A 24,282-nucleotide genomic window follows, 5' to 3' on the forward strand; every position below is an offset into this window, starting at 1 on the left:
GCCAAGGTTTTCTTGGCTAAATGTTTTACACATTGTTACTTTAATGGAGACCTCAAAGTGAGTTTGAACATTTTGTTAATGTCTGACATTACAAACTTACATGCTGCAAACTAAGACAAATCTAATTGAAGTTACTTAATAACCATACATGGACAAGACAGAAACTTGTTGATGTAACAAGGCAGAATCTTGTTGAGTTAAAGTGCTTTACTCACATTAAGTACACTGTAAAAAAAATCCATTATTTTACTTTTTTTGTCTGGCAGATGGGGTGCCAGAAAAAAAAAAAACATAAAATAATGGACGTTAAACTACAGAAATTTTCTTAAGTTTAAATTTATGGTAAATTTCTGTAATTTAATGTCTGTTATTTTATTGTCAATTTCTGTAATTTAACGTCTGTTATTTTCTGGTAAATGTCTGTAATTTAATGTCAGTTATTTTCCTGTTAATTTTTGTAATTTAATGTCCATTATTCACTGGTAAATTACTGTAATTTAACATCCGTTATTTTCTGGTAAAGTACTGTAATTTAACATCCGTTATTTTCTGGTAAATTACTGTAATTTAACATCCGTTATTTTCTAGTAAATTTCTGTAATTTAACGTCTGTATTTTCTTGTAAATTTCTGTAATTTGATGTCAGTTTTTTTCTGGTAAATTTCTGTAATTTAATGTCCGTTATTTTCTGGTAAATTTTTGTATTTTGATGTCCGTTATTTTCTGGTAAATTTTTGTATTTTGATGTCCGTTATTTTCTGGTACATTTCTGTAATTTGATGTCCGTTATTTTCTGGTACATTTCAGCAATTTAACATCCGTTATTTTCTGGTAAATTACTGTAATTTAACATCCGTTATTTTCTGGTAAATGTCTGTAATTTGATGTCCGTTATTTTCTGGTAAATTTCTGTAATTTAACGTCTGTATTTTCTGGTAAATTTCTGTAATTTGATGTCCGTTATTTTCTGGTAAATTTCTGTAATTTGATGTCCGTTATTTTCTGGTAAATTTCTGTAATTTGATGTCCGTTATTTTCTGGTAAATTTCTGTAATTTGATGTCCGTTATTTTCTGGTAAATTTCTTTATTTTAATGTCTGTTATTTTCTGGTACATTTCTGTAATTTGATGTCCGTTATTTTCTGGTACATTTCTGCAATTTAACATCCGTTATTTTCTGGTAAATTACTGTAAATTAACATCCGTTATTTTCTGGTAAATTTCTGTAATTTGATGTCCGTTATTTTCTGATAAATTTCTGTAATTTGATGTCCGTTATTTTCTGGTAAATTTCTGTAATTTAACGTCTGTTATTTTCTGGTAAATTTCTGTAATTTAACGTCCGTTATTTCATGTTTTTTGTTTATTTTACCACAGCTGCCGAAATATTTTTTTTACAGTGTATATATGAATAAATTCAATCAGATTAATACAAAACAAACATTTTAATTCAATTATCTGCAAAGAAGTTCCATATAGACATATTAAAACCATGTATATTTTATGAGTTTATATTGTGTTCATATAACACATTCAAGGCAGTTCAAGTTTACTTGATTTGTTTAGATGCACAATGGGTAAATGATTAAATCATGCTGATTCAGCAAATAATCTTTTTGAGTGTAAGTGAACCTAAAACGACAATTTTACTTGTTTTACAGAAGACAAAAGAAAATCTGAGCAAACATGGCATTTAACGGCACTAATTCTCTGTCTAACTGCACCTCCCAGTCTGCAAGCAACTATTCGGAGAATGCATCTTTTGAGTGCACAGATTTAATTTTTAGTGTTCTCCTCACGGGCTTCTCCTCTCTTGTGAATGTAGTTTTCATTCTGCCTCTGAACTGCTGGATCCTGTGGCTGGCAAGAAGAACCACTGCTGCATCTTCAGACTTTGTCGTTTTAAATCAGGCTGTTGCTGAGGTCATTGCCAACATCTTCATCGTTGTTTTTGTGTTAGGCGCAATCTTTAACGAAAAAGTTGTCATTCTCATATCTGTTTACCTGTGCACGACGTTAATTGTGGGTCGACCGCTCTTCCAAACCTATTTCTGTGTGGAGCGTTTTCTGGCAGTGGTCCATCCGCTAGTCTACCTAAAATACACCAAAGCCCCAAAATTTAAGCTGCCTTTTGTTGGACTGATTTGGCTGACACTCCTAATTATGGGATGGTTTATTATGAATTCCTACCCTAGAATACCAAGGTTTTACATAGGAGTGTTTTTAGTCATGTTAGTTGTGTGTTCATTTTGCTCTGTCATGATTTTGTGGGTTTTGAAGAGACCCAAACCAGGGGATGGAGAGAAAGCAGGAGCGTATCAGCTGAAGAGAAAGGCTTTTATAGCCGTCACAGCCATCTTGATCACACTGGTGTTTGGCTATGGCACAGTCTCGTGTGCTATTGTGCTGAGGGATCAACTTCCATACAGCACTTATTGTTTAGTCCTAAACTTCAGCTGGTGCACTCTTGTGCCAAGTGCTGCAGTTCAACCTTACCTGTACCTCTCAAAAATAGGCAAGTTGCCTTGCATTAAAAGCTAATTTTTTTCCCCCTATTCTTCCAAAACAACTTCACCCCCCTCACCTTAACCCATCCTTTCTAAACTCAAAACATATAAATGGTTCAGAGATGTACATTTCATATCTATAACAATCACACAACAAAACCTCAGACTGTACACTAAAAACATGATGTTTTTTCTGCTTGTTCAAACTACTTATTTAATAGGATGAATCAACACAATCCTTGAGATTTTTGGGGGACTAATTATTTTATGTTTAATCCACTTTAATTAGTAAAAACAATTAGTTTACTTATTAATTTTGTGTTGTGACAACATGAAGGAACTGTGCAGAACCCAGCATTTTTCACAGTGTAATCATACGTACATTTAGTCTCAGCTTTAGTTTTGTTTTGTTTATTGTGAGACCTACTGCTTTTATACCATTTCTCCTATTTGTACAGTTTTTTTCTCCCTTTCTTCTCTTCTTTCCTTACACGTGTCTTTGTTGAAAAAAAGAAAACCTATTAATCTTTTGTGTGTTTATTTAAAAGTTTTGTTTCTGCCATTAAAACATATATAAAAAGATATTGTGATTTTGTCTATTCTTTTTTCAATTCAGTTAATTTAGTTTTTTTATCTTATGTTAAATTCACTGTCAATATAGTAAAATATCACTACAGCAAAATATAATATCTAATTAGACACATCTGCAATATTTTTCAAAAAGTATGGAAACATTTAAAAGAATAAATCAAATAAATAATCTAATAATAATTACCATGCAAGCTTGTTTGCAACAATGGATTAAACAATAAAAATGATTGGAACTTTTTATATACCTTTTTAACCCCTTTTCATACAATTGCATGTTTATTTTGCTCAAATATTTTCTCAATTTTGAGTGTACAGTTGAAGTCAAAAATATTTGCCCCCTTTGAATTTATTTATTTTTATTTTTTTATTTCCCAAATGATGTTAAACAAAGCAAGAAAATTTTCACAGTATGTCTGATAATATTTTCTTTTCTGGAGAAAGTCTTATTTGTTTTATTTCAGCTAGAATAAAAGCATGTTTTATTATTATTTTATTTTTTACATTTTAAGTTTAAATTTTTTAAGAAAAAAATAAACGGGGGGCTAATAATTCAGGGGGGCTAATAATTCTGACTTCAACTGTATGTCTTGCATTTGTGACTTTAATAAATAATCAAATAAAAATTAAGTTGGAGTAATGAGATTGAAGGTGGCACTCAGTATAGAAAATTAACCTTGATGTATTTAGGCTTCACAAAAAAACATGAAATATATAAAGATATTTTACTACCCAATATAATAATTATGATAAAATGAAATGCAACTAACCTGATGAATAATCTTAAGATTAGGTCTATTTTTACAGTTTTTTCAGTGGCTTTGGGGCATTTCTCCCTACACTATTTACATTTGCACAACAGTTGCAGTTTGCATTTCTCAAAACAATTAATTATTTGTGCACATCCTAGTAGCAGTTTCTCATTTCTTCCAACACGTTGCAGATGCTTTTGGACATGCATCAATTGCTTTCATACAACTTCATGCTGTTTATAACACTTTAATTTGCTTATGTCATGTCAGTCAAAATTAACTAAACTTGTGAATGATGAATAGTCATTACATATAAAACTAATAGTTCTCATTTCATTACTTGAGTCATTACATACAAAAATGTTGAACTAGTTGTCAAAATCTGTTAAAAAAATTAAATCTTTATTTTCCTGAAAATGTCTTAAAAATTGAATAATTTCCTGAATGATTTACAGACCTGTGTGTGTTGTAGGCTCAGTTCTATTATGTACTGCAATATAGTTTACAGTTGTGCACAGCTCTACCCAAAAGAAGTTTTTGTTTTTTGTAAATAAGGGCGTATTTATTTTTTGCACAATGCTGTGAATAAATTAGGATTGCAAAGAGCAAATGCAGTAAAAATGTGAAACATACATATTCAGTGTCTTGTACTCAGATATACCTCACTAAATGCAGCGATGTCTAACTTTGCTGTAGTTCTCATATGGTTGTGTAAATAGTATATAGAGCTGTCTTGAGCATTTTCAGGAAGTGTCACCAAAATCTGACTTTTTTGCCTTGGAATAAATGAACAGAGTAAACTGTTATAATAAAAACATGACAAAGCCATTCGACTGTCTTGTTCATAAACAATGGTGTCTGGACTTTATTTTGATGACACGGGGGTTTTGAAGAATAAGCTCTCCATTTTGAGCAAGTGACGCACTTTTGCACAAAAACCAAGTTTTACAGACAATATCCCTAGATTTTTTACAGTAATTGTTTGTCATTTAAAATTATATGTAGAACTTAGTAAAATGACAAACAATCTCTCTAAATTCACAGTTTGACTTTCATTTTAGGTACTTTATCATTAAGACAAATTACTGACATTTTTGTTTTTTTTTCACACAGGGAATATTTTATTTTAAATTATATTCAAAAATCCTTAAAAATTACAAACAATATCTGTAAATTAACAACTTGACTGTAATTTTATGAACTATATAAGTAATGACAAACTACAGCAATTTGTCTGTTTTATACAATAAAATTGCCGTATTATTTACACAGTGTTTTTTCCTTTTTTTTATGAAGTACATTTAACATTAAAGTACATTATGACGCGTTTCTCTTCTTTTGCCCTGCTTTGTTTGTTAATTGTTTATGTTGTTTGCTGCTGGGACTGACCATTTGCCTGTTGTTTGACCATGACTCTGGATTCCCTGCATAATGTTACATCTGTTTACCCCTGTGTTGACTGTTGTTTGCCTCTCTGTGTAATAAACCTGCATTTGGATCTGCACTCCTTTGTCAACTTTCCCTTCACGTGACAGTTCCATTTCATTTAAGATCTGTAACTGAATCATTCCATATAACTTAAACCTCTACATGTTTTACATAAACACTATTCAATAAAATGTAACAACTGTCATTTTAAAGTTGTGAGAATTTTAATCAGTTGTATCTCGTTGTTGTTTTTTCCAAAATGTTTTGATCCAAAATAAAACTGTTAAATTACGCTCATGAGCATGTCTTGGCATTTTATTAAAGGTGTTTAATCGTAATGATTTAGGGAAAATTCTTTTAAATAACATTGTTTTCTCTTGAACTTTTAGTGCGGTCACTTTATTGATGGTGTTTGATCATAATAATCTAGAAAAGGTCTGGTTTTTGTTTGACAGCCGTAGCTACCAGTCATTTGACCTTTTTTAATGATTTTTTTTTCTTACAGTGCAGTTTATCAACTAGGTTTTGCAGTTTGTACTTATTGTTTTGAGAAATGCATTAACTGTTGTGCAGTGTTGGAAAATATGAATCATTTTTTTATTATTTTTGTCTCTTTTTCTTTTAATCAAACAATTATTTGTATTGGTCATGTAAGGGTCACATATTAACTGAACTTCTACGGTTGTGTGTGAGTGCTGTGCATACTAAATAGCAATGGATAGATGCGGGTCCAAAATTAGATTTAGCTCTGCAGAAACTTCCTGTCTGAAGAGAGGTGTTAAAACTGTACACAGACCACAGAAAGTTGTATGCTTTTTTGTTGTGCAGACAATTCATAGAAAAAGAGGAAGTATGTCGAAGGTGCGGCCAATGAAGGACTGAACAATGACTGATAAGTGACGTTACACCAAAACTCCACCTGTTAATATCAGTTGTGTATATATGCTGGAGTCAGGAAATGTTTGTTAGTTGCGAACCTTTTGAATGTAATTCTTATTGCATTGGGGAAACGTAACCCAGAGCTCTGTGATCGAATTATTCGTTTGTATCTAATAAATTACTAATATTTTTGGCATTGAAGAAAACCCTCTCCAGACCTTTTCTTATTGAACACGCATGGAATTGGCTTGATATTCCAACAACAGAAATGCACTAGTGTTGTGAGAAACGCACCAAAGCCACTGAGAAAAACTGTAATTTGTAAACACCATGCATCCTCATTTACCATATTTGTTCAGTTCTCTCTGACCTCCATAAAATGTAAATGGCAATATACAGTTGAAGTCAGAATTATTAGCGCCCTCTGAATTTTTAGCCCTGTTTACCAACCCCCCCCCCCCCCCATTTCAGTTTAATAGAGAGAATATTTTTCCAACACATAACAGTTTTAATAACTCATCTTTAATATCTGATTTATTTTATCTTTGCCATGATGACAGTAAATAATATATAATATTTTACTAGATATTTTTCAAGTCTTTTTTACAGCTTAAGGTGACATTTAAAGGCTTAACTAGGTTAATTAGGTCAAATAGGCAGGTTAGGGTAATTAGGCAAGTTATTGTATAACAATGGTTTGTTCTGTAGACTACCGAAAAAAATTTGCTTAAAGGGGCTAATAATTTTGACCTTAAAATGTTTTTTTTTTTTTGTTTATTAAAAACTGCTTTAAATTTAGCTTAAATAAAAAGAAGAAAAATATTATCGGACATATTGTGAAAATTTCTTTGCTCTGTTAAACATCATTTGGGAAATACAAAAAAAAATTATAATTAAAAGGGGGGATAATAATTCTGACTTCAACTATAAATATAAAACATACCAACATTATTATATAAAAATAACTAATTCTCAGTTGTTTGTGCATTGGTTCCTAAACCTGTTTAGCCACCAGAGACCTTTATTCCTGCAATTAGTTTTTGTTCAGTATATAATATCACCACTTTTGCAAAATTAATGCAAATGAAATGTTGAAATATTATACATGTAGCCACATATTGATGTTATAAATATTTTCACACCCTACTTCAATCATCACTTACAAATCTCTTTGCTGATAAAAGGAGGGACTGTCATATTAAAACACAGTACAAATAGACAACATCTTGAAAATATATCACAGCCTTCATGGATCTGTGCAACTGTGAGTATGTTATTTTAAACATGTATTGCTTTATAAAAGGTTGAACGATTTTTCTTTTGATGGATACGATTTTACCTTTTCTCTTTGCGAAAAACATAAGGAAATCAAAAGGAATATGGCACTAAATAACTCTGAGTTTTCATCGAATTGCACTTTTCAGCCTGAAATGAACTCTTCTGGTGTTTTTGAGTGCACAGATTCCTATCCAGGATATTTCCTCATTGCTTTCTACACGCTTGTGAATGCTGTTTTAATGTTACCTCTGAATGGCTGGGTTTTGTGGCTGGCAAGAAAATCTGCGGGTGTTACAAACGCAGACTTTGTCATTTTGAATCAGTCTGTCGCTGAGATTATCGGCAACTCCTGCATCCCAACTTTTCTGATTGGTGCTATGGTCAAGAAAAAAATCTTTATACTTATTTCTATTTACCTGAGCAGTACTTTAACTGTGGGTCGACCGCTCTTTCAAACCTATTTCTGTGTGGAGCGCTATCTGGCTGTGGTGCATCCGCTTGTCTACCTAAAGTACACAAAAGCCCCAAAACACAAGCTGCCCTTTGTTGGACTGGTCTGGCTGACAATTCTGTTATTTGCATGGTTTAATATAGATTCCTATCCTAAAGTGCCAACATTTTACATTGGAATTTATCTGGCAATGTTAGTTATCTGTGCATTTTGCTCTGTGATTATTTTGTGGGTTTTGAAGAGGCCCAAACCAGGGGATGGAGAGAAAGCAGGAGCGTATCAGCTGAAGAGAAAGGCTTTTAGAGCCGTCACAACCATCTTAATCACACTGGCCTTTGGCTATGGGTCAGTCTCATGTGCGATTTTACTACGGGATCAACTTCCATACAGCACTTATTGTTTAATCCTTGGCTTCAGCTGGTGCACTCTTTTACCAAGCGCTGCAGTTCAACCTTACCTGTACCTCTCAAAAGTCAAAAATCATTAAATGTGTGATGTTGCAGCTGAATCTTGTTATAAATAATACAACCGTTTGATATTCATGATTTATACATCCACATCCTGTTAATATTATGTATAGCATAAAGATTCATTCATTAATTTTCTTTTCGGCTCAGTCCCTTTTTTAATGCGGGGTCGCCACAGCGGAATAAACCCCAACTTATCCAGCACATGTTTTACGCAGTGGATGCCCTTCCAGCTGCAACACATCACTGGCAAACCCATCCACACACACACTCATTCAAACCCACGCAAACGCGAGGAGAACATGCAAACTCCACACAGAAACGCCCAGCCGAGGCTCGAACTCGAACTAGCGACCAACAGCACTACCTACTGTGACAACTGCATAGATAGATAGATAGATAGATAGATAGATAGATAGATAGATAGATAGATAGATAGATAGATAGATAGATAGATAGATAGATAGATAGATAGATAGATAGATAGATAGATAGATAGATAGATAGATAGATAGAAATAAAGATAGATAGAAATAAAGATAGATAGATAGATAGATAGATAGATAGATAGATAGATAGATAGATAGATAGATAGATAGATAGATAGATAGATAGATAGATAGATAGATAGATAGATAGATAGATAGATAGATAGATAGATAGATAGATAGATAGATAGATAGATAGATAGATAGAAAACAAATTAGGTTAGAAATGAACTTCTGTGTAAAAAAATGAAATCACACAGGGCAAAATTATTGAACACATGAAGACACAATAGTGTAAAAGGCCATGGAAAGCCAAGACAGCAGCTGAAATAACTTGAAACGTGTTTAGGTAGCAACCCTCATCTGTGTAAATGAAGAATTAAATTTACACTGTGTAAATTAAGTCCCTCTAGGATTCTGCGAGACTTTTTTCAGATTTTTGCAGCCAAAACTGATAAAAAATTAAAATGATAAAAATTTGCAGCAATATTTGTTTTATTTTGTGTTGATTTGCAGTAAACAAATGTACCACCGTTTTTTTTACTCCTAGACCCAGACACTGGGTCCTGTAACCTAAATTTAAAGGATGCTGTGTGTATAAAAAATCTTGTATCCATATAGAAATTTTATGTGCACAACAGCTCAAAGATCAAAATCCACTGAATCAGGAACAGGTAGTCTCTCATGAAGGCCATTCCAGTAAAATAAAAATGAGTAAGATGAATAATATCAGTTATTAGAACTATATGTTTAGAAATGCGTTGAAAAATTCTGCTTTTCATTTAAAAGAAATTTGTTAGGGGGAATTGAGGAGGGCTAATAATTCTGACTTTAGCTCCAGGTAAATAGAAACAGAAGGATCTGGAAACAGCCATAAATCAGGTGTGCGTGGCAGATGCCGCTGATGGGAAAGCCATTGATTACTTGCTTTAGTCCCAACACCTACATTACTAGATGATGAAGATGAAACCAGGGTGGACATTTAACCAAGACAATGATCCCGAACACAGGCACGGAAACTCTCAACTCTAAGAAAAAGAAAATAAAGCTGCCAGAATTGCCCAGCCAATGAACTGACTTAAATCCAGTAGAAAATAATAAATAAAGAGCACTAAAGAGCAGAGTTAATAGATGAGACCCAGAGAGCATCAAAATGTTTAGTCTTGAAATCTAGGGGGAAAATCACAGCTGAGCACTGCATATGACCCTATTCTTCATAGAATAGTCATCTTGAGGCTGTCATTACCCAACAAATTTATACATTCCAGTACAGTTGACTACCTTCTTATGTCATTCCATTGTCATGACACGTAACATAATTTCTAAAATTGTTTTGTTTTGTTTTATTTTTGTTTGGATTGCTTTTATCTAAATCTGGGTCAATTTCATGTCAACAGCTCCTTTTAAAACATATTTACTAAAAATGATGATGTGTGTTCAGTAATTATGGCCAGCTGTAGAAAGATAGCTAGATGGATGGATGTTTTGTTTGCATATTTTCCAGGTATCCTTCATTGTTAGACACACACCTGACACAAGTAATAGAAAAACACATGAGATCAACTACATTGCATAAAAATACTGGAAGCACTACATGAATGTACTCTCACAGTCATTTTTTCCACCTCTGGGTCAGTATACAAACTAACATCAAGTTATTCATTTATACTGCAAACCATTTACATGTTCATTAAAAGGTGTAAGATTTTTTTGTTGTATGCAGCTTTCAAAAGAATCTTCATTTTGTAATTCTGCTTCTTGATCTTTAGATACTCACACTTGTTTGTTGAAGAGCAAGATGAATGACACAATCTCCACAAACAAGACATCCTTCCCTGCTTTCACATGCACAGACTCCTTCCCAGGAAATATCATTGGGATTTCTGTTACAATATTTCAGATGTTTGTCCTCCTGCCCATCCAAAGCTGGGTCCTCTGGCTGAGCACTGCTGAACTTAGAAAAAGGAGACGTCTGCCGGGATCAGAAATCTTTACAGTGAGCTTGGCTTTGTCAGAAATGTGCAATGTCTTCTTTTTTATTTCATCCATTATTGCTTATGCTCTTCACTTTCAATACACAGTGCTGCTTCTTATGTTCTTTTCTGGAAGCTACATGGTTGGACGTCCCTTTATGAATAGTTTGTTTTGTGTTGAACGCTACATAGCCGTGGCTCATCCGGTGATCTATCTCAACCCGGCCTTCATGAAGTACAGATATATTGCGGCTGGTATTGTCTGGATCTTGATTTTTACCTATGGAGCATTTTTTCTTAAAAGCTTTCCAGAACCACCCATTGAAGCCTACCTTACCTCTTTATCCCTCAGCCTGTCGGTGATCACCGCTTGCAGTTTAGGGGTGCTTAAGGTCCTGCTGAGGCCAAGTCCTGGTGAAGCACAGAAGGAAGGGATGCACCGTCAGAAAAAGAGGGCGTTTGTAATTATCACTGGTGTACTTGTTTGCATATCTGTTGCATATGGCATGGATTTGTTAGTTTTCAGTATCAAAAAATATATCAGTTATGATACTTTCTGTGTGGCGTTGGGCATCAATTTGTGGATTATTCAGCAAAGTAGTTTAATACAGCCTTTTCTGTATCTGTTCAAACTTAGCAAGCTTCTGTGCATCGAAAAAGTTTTTCATTAAAACAGGAAAAGTTGGAGCCATAGTGGATGAAACACGTAAAAAAACATTAAAAATTTATTACAGGACTGTCATAAATCGATTAAAGGACTGTCCTGTTATTGATTTTTGACATGTTTTTGACACCAATATTAGATTTAAATTTAATGTCATTTCAACATCAAGGTAGTTTACGTGCATAACAACATACAAAGTTTGTAGTTTGTAATTGAAGTTTTCAAATGAATAAAAGTTTTCTTATATTTTAATCTTTTTTGTGTTGTTATTTTGGTGGTCAAAAGGGCATAAATCTGTGGACGTCAAATGGACTTTAAGGGCTCTAATTTAATGATCCAGGCACAAAGTCTAAAGCGCATGGTGCAAAAGCATTAAGGGTGTGTCCGAATCCACTTTTGCTATTTTAAGGATGGAAAAATATGCTCACAGTCTAACAGGGTTATTCTCTTATGAGTTATGGGTGTGTTCTGAGCATAACATGCATTAAACCAATCAGAGTCTCATCTCCCATTCCCTTTTAGAGTCAGCAAACGCCATGGCGCATTTGCTATTTAAATGGCAGACTTTGTAAGTGGATAAATTGAAGCTACACAAGTGAGAAAACAGTTAAACATACCAAGCCTTCTCCATTCGGCCTCTTTACTTTCTCTTTACTTTTACTTTACTTCTTTACTTTCATGGATAAGGAAATGGTGTTGTACGCACTCCACTGAAGACACCCATTAGTCTATTTAATTAATTTCACTTGTTAAACGCAAATTTTTTTTTAAACTATTTATGGATTTAGTTCTAATTTTTAGCAAACAAATAAATGAAAAATAATAGTATTTATAGAAATAAAAGTTATATTCAAATGCACATCCTATTCTTATACCCCATATAGTGATGCAGACATCTCCAAAACCCGACAGGTGGACAAATCTAAACTTGTTTTCATTAAAACAAATATAAATATGCATATAATAAATAATACTGCTAATGATAATAACATTATAATAAAAATATTAATTGTCATGAATAAACTGAAAAAAGCCCTCAGACATGAAGAAGCCACTGAGGCAGTGTTTTTATATCTATGTAGTAGATAATAATTTTTGTAGCATTTTATTCCTTTTTTTTATTTGTAGAGATATTTGTGTGTTGCTGTACATCCTCTGTGTGTTAATGTGTAAGTGTTTTGGACCTGCATACATAGGCACATAATTAACACGCTCCGTGCTGGACTTTAGACCAACTTTTAGCTGGTCAATTGCGCAGTCTATTTCAGATATTCAAAATAGCAAGGCACCAACAATGCACCTTAACCCACCTCTTTTCTAGACCGGCACACCCATGAGTCCACAATTTGGCGCAAACGAATTTGCTATTTAAACAACATGGAGCAAAACAGGAAAATTAGGGTTGCCCTGGTCTGAAAATAGCAACAAATATTGGCAAACAAGTCTTGTGCCATATTAGGCCCGGTGTATGATAGGGCCCTAAGATTTTGCCCACAAATGGATTTGCAGTTTTTTTGCATGTTTTTTGATGTTAAGGTACCTACTGGATGTAAAAAAAAAAGAGGCTAAAATATTCCATGTCTGGTTATACAGTATTTTACATTATTTTACTCATTAATTAAAAATCCACATTATAAATCCTGTGTGAATGTCTCAACCCACGGTGCATTATTCTTTTAGGTTATCTAACCATCAACCCAGGCTCATTCTGAAAACGTATTGCTACATTTCTTTTTTTTTTTTTTTTGCAGTTTTTGTTTTCGTGAATCCACCAGAGGCTGCTGTGTGTGCTTTTTCAGATCTCAAATTTCTTTTGCGAGTGCAATTTGCGCCTGCTGTTCTCACGTAAATCCACCAGAGGCCACTGTCGACTGAATGACTGACCCACCGTCCTCCTTCCCTAAACCTTACCAAAAGTGTTTTCAAAAGCACAGACTGACCCATCCACCCACTTCCCTAAAATCAGCCGACATTAAAAAGCCATCCAGAAAAAGAAAAGCCCCCTGATTTTTACCACATTTTCGGATTTCACCACAGTGTTACTCTGTTACTTACTTGTTTATTTTATTTTTTGGCTTATGTTTTTGTCTTACCTGCTTTCTGGAACCATTCTTTCAAGTCCTCAACTCCTCTCTTCATCTCAAGTTCGCCGACTTACATGGCAAGTTAACTGCACTGTTAACCCTTACTGTAGATTATGCAGTAAATAACTGTAAAATAGCCAGTGTTTCGCTGTAATAAAAGGAAACAGTATTTTACTGTAAAAGGAGCAGGATTTGTATGAAATTTTGTAGTGCAAAGAATAAATTACAGTAATTTACTTTATGTATCCATTACAGATAGTTACTGTGATAATAAATGGTAAATTACTGCTCAACCATTATTACCCCATGTACTTTGATACTTTATGTTGCTATATATATATATATATATATATATATATATATATATATATATATATATATATATATATATATATATATATATATATATATATATATATATATACTTTTCAGTTTTGGTATATGTATGGTCAGTATTGAGGAGAAAGTGAGACAATGCATTGATGATAAGCTAAATTTCTCTGCAGACATCTTTGTGTTTTCTTTGGTTCCTTTTATGTTTTTAACATTGAGTATCATGTGTCAATGTCACAGAGCTAATTAAAAGGTAAAGATATCGACGAGATGCATTTAAAGGCAAAAATATTCACACAGAGCAACCAAATTATCACAATCATTTTATAACTTTATTTACTTTAATATAATTAATCTAATTTGCCTAGTTTAGCCTATAGTTAAGCGTTTAAATGGCACTTTAAGCTGAATATTAGTATTTTGCTAAATAACTAGTAAAAATGTGTTATTTAAAAAATATCTTAAACAGCACGTACATACATTTTTGCAGAGACTCAATTAATTTGTCTGGAAAACTTCAAATGAAGTAGGTAAAAGTGGCATTAACAGTATAGTATAAAGGCTTTCCTAAATAAATGTATTAATCAGGTTATTTTATTTATTTATTTATTTATTTGTATTACTACAGGTTTGGAACAACGTGTGGATCAGATTATTTATTATTATTATTATTTATTTATTTATTTTTTGCTTTGGATGAAGTTTTTTTTATTTTTATTGTTTTTTTCAATGATATGTGCATGATTGTGATAAATGTAGGCAGTTCCTTTGAAAATATGCTATGTACCAGGGATGTCAAACTCCTGAAGGGCCGCAGCCCAGCAGAATTTAGTTCCAGCCCTGCTTCAACACACTACCTTTAGATTTAGTTTGATCAGGTGTGTTTAATTAGTATAACTGCACTGTTACTCTGTAGATTGTGTAGTAAATAACTGTAAAAAACAATGATTTAGGCATCACCACACACTCCCACAGAAAGAGTTTTCAGATAATGCCGGCCCTTTAAGGGAGCCAGGTGTTTGATTTGTTTACTGCTGAGTGTGCTCTATGCTATGTCCATCAATTCAGATGTAGAGTCTGATATGTTTTAGGTTTTAAATAAGAATCTACAATGAGTAAGTAAAATGTGTTCAAATGTTTTTGAGGGTTTCTAAAATAAGGCTGTGTTTTAAGTTATACTGCTGTTATCTTGAACTGTGTACTTGAAAGCTACATTGTTAGCTAGTTAGCCTCTCCTCATATAACTTCTTACATTACTTTTAAGTACAGTATATGTATTTATTGGATATTGCACACTGCCATAATGTACAGATGCTAACAGTTGTATGTATCTTTCTGGCAACTAAGCCAAAATTAAATTCCATCATCTCAGTAAGGTAACATGTGCACATCATCACAGGGAATCACAAAAACATGATACACATAGCCATCCACACACAAAAGCTCCCCTGTCCAGTCCCAGGTTGTGAGTTTATTTAAAATATTTATTTTGTGTTTTTTGCTGTTCAGTTTTTTTTTGTTTTTTTTGTTGTTTTTTTTGCATGGTCAGCATTGAGGAGAGAGTAACACATTTCACTGCAGCACTTTGTGTGTGTGTGTTTATTGGATATGTGATTGTGATAAATGTTGGCAGTTGCTTTAAAAGTATTGCTAATACCAGGGGTTCTTAATCCTGTTCCTGGAGATCTACCTTCCTGCAGATTTCAGTTGCTATCCATATCAAACACACCTAAACCAATTAATTAGGACCTGAACAACACGTGATAATTACAGGCAGGTGTGTTTGATATGGGTAGCAACTGAAATCTGCAGGAACGTAGATCTCCAGGAACAGGATTGAGCAGCCCTGCTATATACCATGGGGGTCAAACTCCAAGTTCCTGGAGAACTGCAGCGCAGCAGAGTTTAGAACCCACCCTGCTTCAACATTACCTGTAGATTTCTAACAAGCCTTAATTAGTTTGATCAGGTGTGTTTAATTAGAGTTACAGCTTAAAGTCCCGGTCACACTGCACTTTTCTCCCTATAGACTTCCATTCATACGCATGTGAGTACTGCAGACCTGGAATGATAGCTCACGAGACAAATTTCACAATTCGCAGCATTGGAAAGTCCAAGCTTGGAGAACGCTGAATGCGAAATCACATCATGTGATTGCTTGAGACCAATCAAAGATCAAAACATGACCTTTCTGGCTTGCTTTTTCAATTTCTAATTATTTTGTTTAATTCCACTACTCGCTTTGTTTAATTCCACTTCGCAGTGCAGAATATTACATGCTTAAACGTTAGTGTGACCGCAGCCTTACTGTGCAGACCTGTAATATGTAAGACAATATTTATATCTGCTGATTTCTTAATTTTGTTAAACATTTTCTGTTATTTATTTGTTTGGTGCCAAAACAATAAAATTAATTTGTCTGAAAAAATGTTATGCCTTCTATTTTTAAATAACAGCTAAGAATACTGATTAATTTTAGTAACACTACAATAACTATATATGACATACTATTAATGTGTATGCAGTATAATGCTGTGATTTGTAACACTACAATACAGTAATTAACTCTACACAGTTTCCAGTTAGTTACCACTGCTGCTCTATTACAGTAATTAACTGGCAACACTGTTGCCAGCTACTCACTGTATTGGTTCAGTTACAGTAAATAACTGGCAACACTGTTGCCAGCCACTCACTGTAATGGTTCAGTTACAGTAGAAAACTGGCAACACTGTTGCCAGCCACTCACTGTAATGGTTCAGTTACAGTAGAAAACTGGCAACACTGTTGCCAGCCACTCACTGTAATGGTTCAGTTACAGTAATTAACTGGCAACACTGTTGCCAGTTACTTACTGTAACCGAACTTTTACAGTGAGTAGCTGGCAACAGTGTTGCCAGTATTCTACTGTAAAAAACCCTGGTAAGGTCTAACAGTGTGTATTAACTGATAACAGCGGAAAAGCCGTCCATATGAAGGTAAGCGGTTAGCTGATAAGCGCGAAAAGGAATGGCGTCATACCGTCATTCGTTTTAAAGATGAAATACAGACATACAGTACTTCTGGCTACATAATTCACAGTCTCCAGAAATGTATATAGGCCTACGTTTTCAGAATGAGCCTATGTTGACTTCTATGGTGTAGTATGAATGTAAGCTACTATATAATATAATGTATAATACTATATTCAGCATTATGTAAGGTGACCTACAAGCTTCAGTTCCATTCATAAGTCCTCTTCTGTGTCCATCAATTACTCAGTAATATGTCTAAAAGAGACTGGAATAAGAAGTGGGCCACATAAATTGGTGGTAGTGAGGCCAGCAGGGGGTGCTCAACCTGAAGGGGACACTATACTGTTCAATGAGCATTGTCTTTTGGATGAGACGTTAAATTAAGGTCCAAACTTTTTGTGGTCATTAAAAACCCCAGGATATCATTTGAAAAGCGTAGGATAACTCTGGTAACCTGGCCAAATTTTCCCACTGGCTTATGTCCGTCATGGCCTCCTAAGCATCCTCTTGTCATATTTGGCTTCATCACTCTCTCTTCTTTCACCTGGTGCAAAAATTGTGTCATTGTGTCATCTAGGTGGATTCTGTGGTTGAGAAGATTCCCTCAATCTCTGTAAAGCAATTTAAGTACCCTGAAATGCACTACATAAATTGTTAATTGCTATTATATGGGTGAATTCAGACACTTTTTACATACTGGTTTATAGGTAATATATTCTGTATTTGGGAGGTATGTGGATTCTGAAGCAGTCAGCGACTAGATAAAGCAAGTAAGGCTCCGTTTTAGTCCTGAAGTGTGAAAGTCATCAGAGGCATGGCTCAAATATCTGAATAGTTAGAGGCATTGAGCTTTAGCCTCTCTGTCTCCTGTGCTGGAATAACAATTTCAAGCCCCAGTCAGAGTGGGCGGGTGGGTGTTACACCAGAAGGGGCAAGTTGGTGCCGTGACCCGGATGGGAGTGAGATTTAGGGGAATGAGTGTAACAGAGGCAAGCAGGTGAGTTATGTGTGAGTTAAACTCACTCCGATCCTAAGAACTGCTCTAGCAACAGACGTTAGATAATGTATTCTTTAGCCACCCCATTTGAGCATTGTCCTCCAATGCCTAAATTGCAAATTCAATCCCCATCTGGAGCACCACAAACTGCATACTATATGATGCCCAAACTAAGACCTGTCTTATATTACAATAACATTGTTTAATATGATAGTTATGGTCGCACGTTCGCCTCACAGCAAGAAGGTCACTGGTTTGAGCCTCGGCTGGGTCAGTTTGTCAGTTGTGGAGTTTGCATGTTCTCCCCATGTTGGCGTGGGTTTACTCCCGGTGCTCCGGTTTCCCCCACAAGTCCAAAAACATCTGGTATAGGTGAATTGGGTAAGCTAAATTGTCTGTAGTGTATGTGTGTGAATGAGTGTGTATGGGTGTTTCCCAGTGATGGGTTGCAGCTGGAAGAGCATCCGCTGTGTAAAACCAATGCTGGATAAGTTGGCGGTTCATTCCGCTGTGGCGAGCCCTGATTAATAAAGCTAATAAGCTGAAAAGAAAATGAATGAATATGACAGTTATGTTGACATGAGCATTCCAAATGCTGCTATTTCTGGAAAATACTGGAAGTAAATTTCCTCTTGAAATGGATGCATTATAAAGGTTCTCATTTAGACCAAACAAAAGGTTTGCAGCTTGGGTAGTTTATTTTAGAGATGTCACATTCAAATACTGATACATTTTATATTTACATACATTCCTCTCATGAATCACATTTGGACATGCAAATGCAAACATACAGTATGTGTGTAAATACGATTGGGAGAAACTCTGCAGAACATTTGAACCAGACTGATGGTTATCTGTCCAACAATAGGTCAGTATAACTTATAAACTATTTATTTGTTTAATTCTAAACAACTAATTGTTTTTCATGTTCTTTAGACACCTGACATCCTAAAGGAAACATGAACAGCTCTGTCTCTGAGAACCAAACATCTTTGTCTGTTGTCAAATGCTCAGAAGCAAGAAATTATATTTCAATAGTTGTAATTGTACTAGACCTTATTTTCAACTTGCCCATCCAAATCTGGGTCCTCTGGCTGGGAATGACCAACTTCAGAAGAAGAGGGCACCTGGGAACATCAGAAATCTTCACAATGAATATAACTGCGATAGCACTCGTTGCAACCCTACTGTCTCCCATATATGTGATTGCTGAGGCTTTTGACAGTCACAGCACCATACTCTTTGTTATGTTCTTTTCTGGAAGCTACATGGTTGGACGTCCTGTTATGAATAGCTTGATTTGTGTTGAACACTACATTGCTGTGGCTTATCCGGTGATCTATCTTAACCCAGCCTTCGTGAAGCACAGATATATTAGTGCTGGGCTCGTCTGGATGCTGGTTTTGGCTTATGGGGGACTTATAGTTTCTGTCTATCCACAGCAAGAACTTGAGGTTTACATTGTGAGCCTGTTAATCAGCATTTTAGTGATTGCAGCTTGCAGTTTAGGGGTGCTTAAGATCCTGCTGAGACCAAGTCCTGGTGAAGCACAGAAGGAAGGGATGCACGGTCAGAAAAAGAGGGCGTTTATAATCATCACCAGCATTCTGGTTTGCATATCTGTTCCATATGGTATGGATTTGTTAATTTACAGCATTCATACTAATATACCTTTGGAGGTTGTCTGTGTGCTGCTGGCCATCAATATGTGGCCATTGCAGGAATGTAGTGTGATACACCCTGTTCTCTATCTGTCCAAGCATGGTAAATTTTCATGCATTAGTAAGCTACTTGATAAAACTAGGTGAAATATTGAAGCCGTAGCCTTTTAGATTGTCACTGTTTTTAAAAGAGCAAGATTTTCTTACTGTGTAAGGACTAAATTGTTATTTTAATACACTACCTAATAAAAGTCTTGTTGCTTCTTGACTTCTAGTTGATCATTTGGTATCAGAAGTGGCTTATATGAAAGGCAAAGGCCTCTAGATTACGTTTAACTTGATTTTTAATTATTAAATTCGGACAGTGGGGTCTGACTTTGCTTAGACAAAAGTCTTGTCACTTAAGAGAAATAATGTACAGTATAGAATATAAAGTCATTGTGCAGGGGAAAAAGATTTAATATTGCGTATGACTCCCATGAGCTTCAAGGACTGCATCCATACATCTCTGCAACTTATCAATAAAGTCATCTGGAATGGCAAAGAAAGCAATCTTGCAGGACTCCCAGAGTTCATCAAGACTCTTTGGATTCATCTTCAGTGCCTCCTCCTTTATCTTATCCCAGACATGCTCAATAATATTCATGTCTGGTAATTGGGGTAGCCAATCCAGCTTTGATGTGGAGGTTAAAGTATAAGAAGGAGCACTATCCTGCTGAATAATGTCCCGTTTCTTGTGGTTTTTTATGTAATTGGCAGCACAAATGTCTTGATACCTCAGGCTGTTGATGTTGCCATCCACTCTGCAGATCGCTCACACACCCCCACACTGAATGTAACTCCAAACCATGACTTTTTCTTCACCAAACTTGACTGATTTCGGTGAGAATCTTGGGTCTATGCGGGTTCCAGTAGGTCTTCTACAGCATTTGTGATGATTGAACAGCTGATTCATCTGAAAAATCTATCTTCTGTCACTAATCCAAATGATCAACTAGAAGTCAAGTTATTATTTGTTGCCCTTACAACTGGGATCGACGACAAGACTTTTGTCAGGTAGAGTACATATCGTCATCTTGGAATTATAAGGTTCCATCTGTGTTCTGAATGATTCAACCCAAGCTCATTCTGGAAACGTAGCCCCGCGGACGTTTCTGGAGACCGCGATTTACGTGGCCGGAGGTACGTAAAGGAGCAAAGAAGTTTGGTTTTTTTCGAGCGAACGCTGCGGGGCGGTGTGGCGCCGCTCCGCCCCTCCTCTTCGCGCTCGCCGACCGACGGCTCGCCTCCAAGTGGAGGGCTTTCCCGACGCAACCAGTTTGTCCGCCTAGCTCAAAACGTTGTGTCGGCGGAGCGGAGGCCCCAGACGAGGAGGAGGAGTCGGCCGCGGTGGACGACGACCGGGATCGAGTCCGGGGAACGGCAGGTTCCGGAAATCAGGTAAGACGAAAAACGGAATCCGAAAAATAAGGGCGAGAACGCGGCGGGATCCGAAAACGCGGTCGAAATTGAAGACGAGGGCTTTTGCTTTTTTTTTTTTTCCCGATCCGGCAGCTTTTCGTGCGAGAACGGCGCGGGCGCGAACGCCATGAGCTCCCGAGAGGCGCCCGCCCGAGACGTGAAAAAGCGCGCACAGCGGCCTCTCGCCGATCCGCGAAAACAAAAAAACGCTCGAATACGTACCTCCCGGGACGTAAATCGCGGTCCGCAGAAACGTCCGCGGGGCTACGTTTCCACAATGAGCCCGGGTTGGAATGATTTTGAGATATTGAGCTTCAAAGTTTTTGCATTCCAAAGCAAACAGTATGTGTGGAACATTTGTTTTTGATTATTTTAAATAAAAGGTCTTAAAATGTAAACTACTACTAAAATGTCCCATAATGTAAATTAGTTGTCATTTAATGAGAATGTCTATAACTCAATTTTGATAAAAAATGTCAGATAGAACCTTATAATTCTAAGGTGACGATATGTGCTTTTACTGCATGTAGAGCAATGTACATTTAACAAATGAAGTACAATAACATGCTACTGCAATATAGAAAATATTGAGAATGCATATGTACACTGTAAATGCTGTGTTCCACACAATACATTTCTAATGTGACAACATCAAGGAATCAAGTCAACTTTAGTTTTTACTAATTTAGGTTGATTGAACATAAACAATTAAGTTGTCCCCAAAATAAACTCAAGAATTGTGTTTTTTCTTTTAACTTTATATAAGTTATTTAAGCAAACAGCATCACTTGAGTGTAGTGAATGTATATTAACAGCTTATTTTACTGATATATTAAAGAGATGCTGTTTTATTTCTAAATCTAAGACATGTAATTTGTATAATCTCAAATTAATTAAAAGATTATTCATCAAAATATTCAGATGAATTAGCAAGTGTATAAAGCTAAAAAAGACATAATGTTGGTTGTGAATTTACACACAATTAAATAAAAAAAAAAAAAACTTTAGTATTCATCAACCCGATCTTCATTTACAAGTGTAAAATTTTGATTTGAATGTGTTATTGTTGTGGTTTTAAAACTATGAACACAAACTTGAATAAACACAGATGCTTCTCTGTTCCTTATTTGAATATTTGCCTTTCATAATTCACACCTATACATACACATGCAAACATATGTTACATACTGTAAACTAATGCAAGAGGAGCTGCAGGTTCATGCTAAACCACTCTATTGGTTATCTGTCCGACATAAGGTCAGTGGCATTTCTTGCTAACATTTAACACCATAATGTTATGAATTATGTTTTTTTTTTTTTTTTACATTAAAAGGTATTTTCTTTGTTGTTAATAAATAATGTAAATGACTATATATATATATATATATATATATATATATATATATATATATATATATATATATATATATATATATATATATATATATATATATATATATATATATAAAGTATTTTTATGGAAATTCTATTCCATTACAGAATAATTTTAGAACTAAAAACAAGTCATCTTACAATTTCTAGTGAAAAAAAGTAAATTAAAGTTTAACATCTTATGTTGTTACATAAAATATCATTACATTATTTATGTGACATGTTTGATTATGTTTTGTATTTATGTGTATGATACTGTCAATTTTGAAAATATTAGTAATTGACATCTAATGAAAAGGCTAGCTTAGATTAACTTCAATTGATGTTAGCTTTCAGGTGTTTTTAAGGTGAAAAACTCTTTTTACAACTTCAGTAGTTAGTAAATCATAAACAATATTTTAACCTATACATTTCAATCCAATGCTAAAAGATACTGTGAGTTTTTGACCCTTCTAAAGCATTAAAACCAGTCAGTCAGTCATACGACAACGGCCTCTGGTGGATTAACGAAAAAAAGAAAAATAACGAAAAAAAGGAACATATTTGGCGCTCTCCAGAAATGTATAAAGCGGTACGTTATCAGAATGAGCCTGGGTTGCGTTCTGCAGATATTTCAGAAACATGTTAAATGAACATACTTGTTTATCTGAAAAGCAATGCTACAGTTAGTTATTCTAATTTAAAAAGGCACATTGCGTGTCAGATTGTCTTGATAAATTGAATTTGGACTGCAGTACCTGGTTCAAACACTATGGGCCCTATAATACACCCGGCACAATAGGACAAGGTGTGTTTGGCATGATTTTATGCTATTTTCTTCATGTCACAGGGCTTTTTTTAGTTTATTCATGACAATTTGCATTTGTATAATATTATTCTTATTAACAGTATTATTAATTATATGCATATTTATAATTGTTTCAATAAAAACAAGTTTCAATTTGTCCACCTGATGGGTTTTGGAGACGCACGTATAACCATATGGGGCATAAGAATAGCATGTGTGTTTAGATCTAAATAATTTTTTGACTACACTTCATTATTATTGTTCATTTATTCATTTGCTGGAAATTAGAACTGAATTTAGAAATAGTTTTGAAACAAACTTTGCGCTTAACAAATAAAATTAAAGATATAGGCTGATAGATGTTTTCACTGGAGTGCGTACAACACCGTTTCCATAGTCCACAAAAGTAAAGGAGTAAAGTAAAGAGTAAAAGTAAAGAGAAAGTATAGAGGTCAAATGGAGGAGGCTTGTTATTTATCCTTGCACTGCAGATGGTCCATTTAACTGTTTTCTTGCTAATGAAGCATTTAGTTTTTCCACTTACAAAGTCTGCCATGTAAATGTGCCATGGCACAATGCAACTGACTCCTAAAGGGAATGTTAGATGAGTCTCAGATTGGTTTAATCCATGTTATGCTTAAAACACACCCACAACTCATTAAGAGATTAAGCACAACCCTGAAAGACCATGCACCATGTGCAGAGCATAATTTTCCATCCTTAAAACAGCAAAAGGGGATTCAGATGCACCCTTAATGCTTTTGCACACTGTGCTTTAGACTTTGCGCTTAGATCATTAAAACAGAGCTCAAGGAGTCAAAATTACATACTGCTCCTAGTCCTTCATTAAAACCTAAATTGTTCCTCCTGTATTTTTAACAGTGTAGTTCTGGCAACCACAGATTTTCATTTAAATTATTACATTTTTATAAAATTAATTTTCATTTAAAGCATACTAATCTATTATATTTTAATCATAATGTCCTTCAGGTACACGTTTTTGAAGAGAAACATGAACAGCACTGTCCCCGAAAACCAAACCTCCTTTTTTGATGTTACATGTTTAAGCTCTTACCGA

At 34.8% G+C, this 24,282-nt stretch overlaps 3 protein-coding genes across 3 annotated transcripts in view; all 3 read left to right on the forward strand.

The window, feature by feature from the left end:
* Positions 1 to 11,723, forward strand: part of LOC141375336 (uncharacterized) — a 68,951-nt gene extending 57,228 nt beyond the window's left edge. The window contains exon 2 of the mRNA XM_087260874.1: positions 10,608 to 11,723. Coding sequence (XP_087117000.1) covers positions 10,608 to 11,482 — 875 coding nt within the window. The 3' untranslated portion in view covers positions 11,483 to 11,723. The remainder of the gene's footprint in view (positions 1 to 10,607) is intronic.
* On the forward strand, positions 1,671 to 3,786 carry LOC147835951 (uncharacterized). The gene has a single exon (XM_087260876.1). It carries the CDS (start codon positions 1,687 to 1,689, stop codon positions 2,539 to 2,541), a length of 855 nt encoding a protein of 284 aa, XP_087117002.1. The 5' UTR covers positions 1,671 to 1,686; the 3' UTR covers positions 2,542 to 3,786.
* LOC147835952 (uncharacterized) lies at positions 7,534 to 8,370 on the forward strand. The gene has a single exon (XM_087260101.1). The coding sequence runs from the start codon at positions 7,534 to 7,536 to the stop codon at positions 8,368 to 8,370; it is 837 nt and encodes a 278-aa protein (XP_087116227.1).
* Positions 11,724 to 24,282: the final 12,559 nt, after the last annotated feature.

Source organism: Danio rerio, chromosome 7, assembly GCF_052040795.2.
Source record: "Danio rerio strain M-AB ecotype USA chromosome 7, GRCz13ab, whole genome shotgun sequence".
In the NCBI taxonomy this organism is placed as follows: Eukaryota; Metazoa; Chordata; class Actinopteri; order Cypriniformes; family Danionidae; genus Danio; species Danio rerio.

Bases quoted from the DNA above. Each gene is read 5' to 3' on its own strand.
- LOC147835951 (XM_087260876.1), top strand. From the start codon at position 1,687: ATGGCATTTAACGGCACTAATTCTCTGTCTAACTGCACCTCCCAGTCT.
- LOC147835952 (XM_087260101.1), top strand. From the start codon at position 7,534: ATGGCACTAAATAACTCTGAGTTTTCATCGAATTGCACTTTTCAGCCT.